The sequence below is a fragment of the Sinocyclocheilus grahami genome, unplaced genomic scaffold, assembly GCF_001515645.1.
Source record: "Sinocyclocheilus grahami isolate Dianchi unplaced genomic scaffold, SAMN03320097.WGS_v1.1 scaffold350.1, whole genome shotgun sequence".
Lineage (NCBI taxonomy): Eukaryota > Metazoa > Chordata > Actinopteri > Cypriniformes > Cyprinidae > Sinocyclocheilus > Sinocyclocheilus grahami.
In genome coordinates, this window is record NW_015505529.1 from 1,473,656 (window position 1) to 1,480,542 (window position 6,887).

A 6,887-nucleotide genomic window follows, 5' to 3' on the forward strand; every position below is an offset into this window, starting at 1 on the left:
TTGCCGCAAGCCCGCCAGACGCTCCTTCGTCGAATCCGCCGGCCATGCCGTTCTCAAGCCCACTGGCCTCCGCTCACTCTAGGCCGCCGCCGCTCACTCTAGCCCATCGTGTGTGATGCTGTGTTTCGTTGTGAAAGCGAAACTACTTTGTTTGGCCTTCCAAAAGAGGATGATATCACTTCGTCATACCTGGAGCAGATCCATGCTGGTCGCTGAGGAAATACATCAACTTCGTGCTGTGGATCGCCGGATTGGCTTTCACCGTGGACGAAGCAGAGTCCAACAATAATGTACAGTATGTGGAAAATAATGTGTTTTTTGAACCTTAAACCGCATAAACACATTTCATTACACCAAATACACAAAATAATGTTCTTTTTAGCAACATCCCCTTTAAATAATACAAATATTTCACAATATTGCTGTTTTTGCTGTATTTCGGATCAAATACATGCAGGCTTGGTGAGCAGAAGAGACTTCTTTAAAAACATTAAAAATCTTACTGTTCAAAACCTTTCGACTGGTAGTGTATTAAAACACAATTTCTAAAGCGCCTAAATGTCAAAATTAGTACAATATATTTGTTGAAAATTCTAATACTCTACACACTATTGAATTATTAGGCTGTGACTCATATTATTTTTGTGTTGCTGTCTGCTCTAGCTCCCTCCCTCCCTGTACAATAAATCCATGTGAATATCTGTCTCTGCTAAATTTTTTTATGTAACTTTACAATCGATATTGATGTCATTTAGCACAGTATTCTGAATGATGATAATAATATGGTACTACTGATAGCCTACTAGCAGTTTAATACTCAACTAGGTTAATAAAGACAAAACTATCTAGCGTATTTACAGATGAAACTGACCTGCACTTGAAGCCCTGAACAGGTCAGTGATGTTGCTACATTTCACTGCTTCTTCTGTCCGCTTTCTCGCTTTCATCGAGTCCCGTGCATCGGTTCTGTTCGGAACCGTTTGACGGAAGCACAGAACAGACGTGAGCTGATTCGTATAGTGCAGCGCTGCCAGTCAAGACTAACCGATTTATGATTTATTATCGATTTATTATCGAATTACAAAATCGAAAATTATCACTTTGGTACATTGAGAAGGAATAAATATAAAATATTAATAATAATAATAATAATAAAAAAATCTTTAAAAACATGGCAGTGGATCAAATCAGCCGCCAGGCCACCGGGAATTCTCCCGGTGCTCCCGATGGCTAGTCCGGGCCTGGTTAAGAACCTAGGATGCTAACACAAAGATTGCATCTCACAATTATCAATCAGTAATACACCCTTATACAAGGTTACCCTTGTATTTTATTTCACTGTAAGTTGCTTTAGATAAGTAGGCTATCTTTCATTTGGCGGTTTTCTAGGCTCTAAAGACATAATGGCAATAAGCAGAGGGCCATGATGAAGCTCTGACCTTTAGTAGGTCCACCTTTCTTGCTGCTGGACTGTGTGATCTCCTCACAGCAGCCCAGCCTTCTCAAAGCATCCGCCAGCGCCGCCTTCAGCAGCTGAATCTCATCCTCCTGCAGCTGCACCCTCTGCTCCAGGTGAGAGATACGGTCATCCATCTCCATCCCACTCCCGGCTGACACATTATCATCTGAAAGAGACAGACAGAGAGTTATAGTATAAGAATTTGTAGAAAATTACATTTGTAGAGTTTATCCATATCTGTATAACTTTCTTTCTTTTTTCTTCTTGTGCTCCAAAGACAAAAGTCATACAGGTTTTGAAAGACATGAGGGTGAGTAAATGATGACTATCCCTTTAAACCAGTGGCTCTCAATCCTTTTTGACTCAAAGGTCCCCCATAGTCCAACACCATATTCAAAGGCCACCCAAAATAAGGTATATAAGGTATGATATTATAATATTTCCTTTGGTACCTCTGTAACTATGACAAAGCTGCTTGTTTTCAAACTTTTTTTATCAGAAACTTTGAAATATTTATTACCTACAATTAATTGTGTGATTCCTTATGTTTTAAATAAATAAATAAATACATAAATACATAAATAACAAGCAATAGTTATTAGGAGTGGGGTAAAAAAAGAAATATAAATTCTGTTTACATCTTGTTTTAAGCATTTCAATTAAATTAAAATATTTACAATATTATTATTACTATTAATATACGTACATTTTATTTAAAAAATATATTACATTAGATCATCCTGCTGTCCCTTGAAAGTTTGCCGGGGCCCCCTAGTGGGCCTTGGCCCCCTGGTTGAGAAATACTACTTTAAGGTATTTAAAAAAAAATTTTTTTAATACAATTTGGATAGAGACTGCGGAAAGAATTTGGTTCAAAAAGTCACTCCAATTATCCTAAAGTGGAAAGTCCATTTTAATTTACAATATTTCAACATTTAAGTCATTAACCCTGCTAGGACTCCTGGCTGTCACTTCATACATCCACTATAACAACACTGGGATCTAGTTGGTTGTAAGCAACTGAAAAAAATGATAGTTCAAAGAAAACCTTGTTTGCACGAATAAAAAATAGTGCATTTTTAAGTGTCAAAACATCTGTGATTAAATATATTTATCCATCAAAATGTGTTCTTACCACAAAAAAATCACTTGAAAACAAAAACTGAAAGCCTGAGCAAACAATTGAGAAAGTTTCAAATGCTAACAATGCTGATTCACTGTGGCAGCCATCAATCGTGTTTCATTTAAATATACAACATATAAATACACACAATAACCAAAACTAAACTGAATTTTTCTGTCACTTTTTTTTTAAATTTAGCTCCTCAATATTTCACATAAAACAGTGGCTCCTTGTCTCTGTTTCAATCTCAAGGGCAATGCAACGGGCTCCACGCTAAGTGTGCATATATAATAAACCTCTTTTAGTGCCTGCACCGCTAACACATGGAGATCACAGCTGTAAAGCAGCATCAGCAGGTGGTGAGCACGTCAACTGAAATAATAAAAGTTAAAGAATAAATGGGAGGCAAAAGTGGAAGGTGAGAAGAAAGCAGGATAAAGCGGAATAGGGATGCTGGAAGACAAAAGCAGTCTGGAGGAAACCGGATGCTCAGTGACCGAGCATGTTCAAATATTCATCATCCCGCTCTGCTTGTACTCCCCTCCTACCTGCCATTCCAGTCAGTACTATGTCCGCCTGTCAGTCACCCGCTCGGACAGCCTGATCCTCTGCAGCTCTCTAGGGGGTTCCTAAAGGTGCCAAACGCCTCCCTGGCCAAGGTTTCTTTCTCCCACCTTCCCCTTGGCTTGCTGGATGGCTGATCTTGTGTCTGGACCTCCCTTTCTCACCCTCCCCCACCCCTTTACCACTCAGTGCTGTGTGTAAAGAGGAGAAGGGTGATGTTTGTAACAGGACGCTGATTCCCGTCTCCTATGCGGTAGAAAACTGCTGGTGGTGCTGTTGGCAGAGAGAGAGAGAGCTTTGGCTCGACTCCAGACCTGTCTGATGCATCGGCCAGGCACTACCAGGAAGTGCACTGACCAGCCTCTCCACCAATGGGACGCTGAAGTGTGTACATGCGTTTGACAATTTACGACTTGTTGTTTTATACCCCTAGGGCGCATGCTCATTTTCTTAATCAATACGATTCACATTAGGGATTTTTACTGTACAAATTGAATTGCTAATATCATAGCCTGACCTCAGATAGCTATGCAGAACCAGTGTTTAATATCAGTCGAAGTCATCCAACTGTACAACACCGACAGACACTCTCTCTGACCCAGGCTCATCTATACTGTCTACCCATCCATCTGTCGTCCAGTCAAACCATCTGTTGCAGAAATTGACTTACTGGAAAACCCAAACAATGACCACTATGTACACTGATACCTATCCTTGAGAGAATCTGTAATTCACAAGAACGAAGATGAAATAGTCATTTCTAAGTGACAACAACAACATGCTGTGCACAATGGGTGTTAGCATGAGGATGCCATATAGTGATAATGTTGAATTTGCTAAAAAGATCTTCAGTGATTGATTGTATGATATTAAATTCAAAATTTTATTCAAGCATTTTAACTGTCTTTATTTTATATATATTGTTTTATGTATTTGTTAAATATTTTCTTATATCTTTGCACCAGCCGTATATATACTGTATAAATAAAGATACATATTTATAACAAATTTGAAGATATTGAAATGTATTTTATATCAGTGGTTCTCAAATAATGGACCACAACCCAAAATGAGTTACAAGTCTGTTCTTCAACACTAGGGGAAAACATGTTCAATGGAAATAATAAAATGCAATTAACCATAATCATTAGGATAGCAAAATAAATAGGCTTATTGTCGCTAAAAGGGAGGAGAAACATCTTATCTTATCCACATCTTTTGGCGTTGAGGTCAAAGGCCATGTGTCCAAACAGACTTTATGATATTTTGATCCACATTCATCAGTTGGTAGACTGGCTAATACTAATGCAATATTCAGAACAATGTTTTAGACAGGTAAATCACATTTCTGCTGTTGTTTACAGTATGTATTTACAAAATTGTCAGACATGATGCATATAATTTCGCCTATGCAATAATAAATAAATATATATTTCTTTCTTTTTCTGCATTTCTCTTCTCGAGCTTGCCTCCTAATCTAATCTAGGTGTCTAATAAACCTGCCATTATATATAATGAATATTGTTTGCTCTTTGAGAAATTACTTTTGCTTTGGATAAAAGCGTCTGCTAAATGCATGAATGTAAATGTAATGCTTTCATGATAAAACTCTATATCATAATCAAATTTGGTGCTCTGCTCATTCACAACTTGACAGTGTCAAATCTGGCTGCTTTGTAAATAAAAATATTTTGGTTAATGATTGAATCTTACTGCAATCCCATTTCAAATCAAAATATTTGCATTAATAGTCATTATAACGCTGACAACAGACAAGATGTTTACTTTAGCACTACGGATACACTGTAACCCAGGTAAATCCATCTTAATAGGTGCATAATGTCATACACTAGATCACAATAAATAAGTAACTCAGTACATTCTTTCCACCAAAACATTATGCATAGCTGAAATCAAATAACAAAGGCCCAGAGAAGAAAACTGAATCAGGATAAGAGGCTCAAAGCGTATCACCAGATGAGGGGAAAAATGAATGAAAAATCTAAACACATGAGAAATCATGTAGCTCCGACTGAAATGCTCTAATATTTAACATGAGCCTGAATCTCTGAGTAACGTTAGATGTTCATTCTTGTACCCTGACACTGATCCCAACCGTACATATGCGATAAGAAAATGCCTTAGGGTAAAATAAAATTTGCATTTGCATTTGTAGGCCATATAAAACTGATAATAATTTAAACAAACATATTCATCACTAACAACACTGAGACAGTTTCTTTTGTTGTGCCCTCGCAGGCAGTGACGCACCGACACGTCTAGAACATTACAGTGCTGGAATGTGCATGTAAAAACCAATTAATATCAAAGACAAAATTCGCTTACGTTATCGACCTGCGTAATGAAAACAAGCCATCTCGTGAGGCTCTCTAGCGCATTCATTATGAATGCCCAGTCAAGTCGCTGCCAAACTTACCGTTGCAATACCGAAGCAGAAGCGTGTTCGTGTCATATAGGTTCCCACAAGAAGCTACTCGCTCCGACATGTCCTTCTTCTGATCAATTCCTTTATTATTTCTTTTAAATCACCGGTCCTCAGATCCACCTGCCTACTTTCCTTACATACGAGTGAACCTTCACTAACGTTACCTTTCCACCGAGCAACCGACGACAACCTGTGCTGCCTGCGTTTCTATAGCAACAGCCTCAGCGCTGATCTGCTACCCCGAGGGAACAAGAGAGCATGTTTACTCTTGGAGTCCCATAATATGCAGTCACTACTTTCATATATTTAGATAGGTTAGTCAAATTAGCAAGGCCTGAGGGCAAAGGCTACAAAGATATCTGACTATTGTGCACAGGTATGAAAGAGATCTATTTTTAAATTTAAATTAAATGTCATTATTGTCGCGTGCAGCCGGCTATTTATCTTGGGAATTGACTTGCTAATAATGGTGGTGGTGTCATGAAGTGCCAGTGATAGTCAAACAACTATTTTTCTATTCTCTAACAGTAGATGGCGGTGTAGGTATGATTAAAACATATACGTTAAGCTCCAAATGTTTTTGTAGGCTATTTTACGGTGGCCGAGAAGTGCAGAACAAATCACAATTCTGAAAACAAAATATCAAATTACAAACGCAAATGCAAGTCTAAAAAACAAAATAACAATTCAGAAAACACAACAACAATTCAGAAAACATTATAACAAGTCAGAAAACACAATGACAAATTCGACAACAAAATAACAAGTCAGAAAACACAACGACAAATCTGAAAACAAATTAGGAAGTCAGAAAACACAACGACAAATCAGACAAACCGGAAGAGGTAGGTACAGTTTGAGACGGCGCCATTGGTTTGGGATTACTCACCGCTGACTGGACGAGACATCTGTCAATCAACGTATACAGGAAGAACCAGCCGAAGAACAGCAGAGTCGTGGTAGAAAGTTCGGTGATGGTATTAAAGTAACTCAGTTTAAATGTATTATATGAATTGGCCTTACTATGGAATAAAAAATACGGGGTGTATATTTACATTTAGTTAAAAGTGGCTGTGAAACATCAGCTTCAGTGGTGCACATGGCTAAGCGCGTGTCACTGACTTTTTGACGCGATCGACCCGGGTTTAATCCTGCCTTTTGCTGAGCTTTTTTTTCCTCCCTTTTCAAATCTCATATTAGCAATGGATTCTATTTACACTAAGTGAAAATAGCAGTATTATTAGCAATATGCTATTTACACTAAGTGCAAATACCTAGTTACACTATGTTAAAAT

The 6,887-nt window shown here is 38.0% G+C and overlaps 1 protein-coding gene across 2 annotated transcripts in view; it reads right to left on the reverse strand.

The window, feature by feature from the left end:
- The window catches only part of LOC107548590 (echinoderm microtubule-associated protein-like 2), a 25,528-nt gene that overhangs the window by 17,265 nt on the left and 1,376 nt on the right, over positions 1–6,887 (reverse strand). The window contains exons 1-2 of one of the 2 annotated variants that reach the window (XM_016229335.1): positions 5,584–5,827; positions 1,440–1,625 (exon numbers count right to left, since the gene is read on the reverse strand). In XM_016229335.1, the coding sequence (XP_016084821.1) occupies positions 1,440–1,625; positions 5,584–5,653 (256 nt within the window). In that variant the 5' untranslated portion in view covers positions 5,654–5,827. Of the gene's footprint in view, positions 1–1,439; positions 1,626–5,583; positions 5,828–6,887 lie in introns of those variants that run through there. The other variant, XM_016229336.1, reaches the window with a different exon arrangement.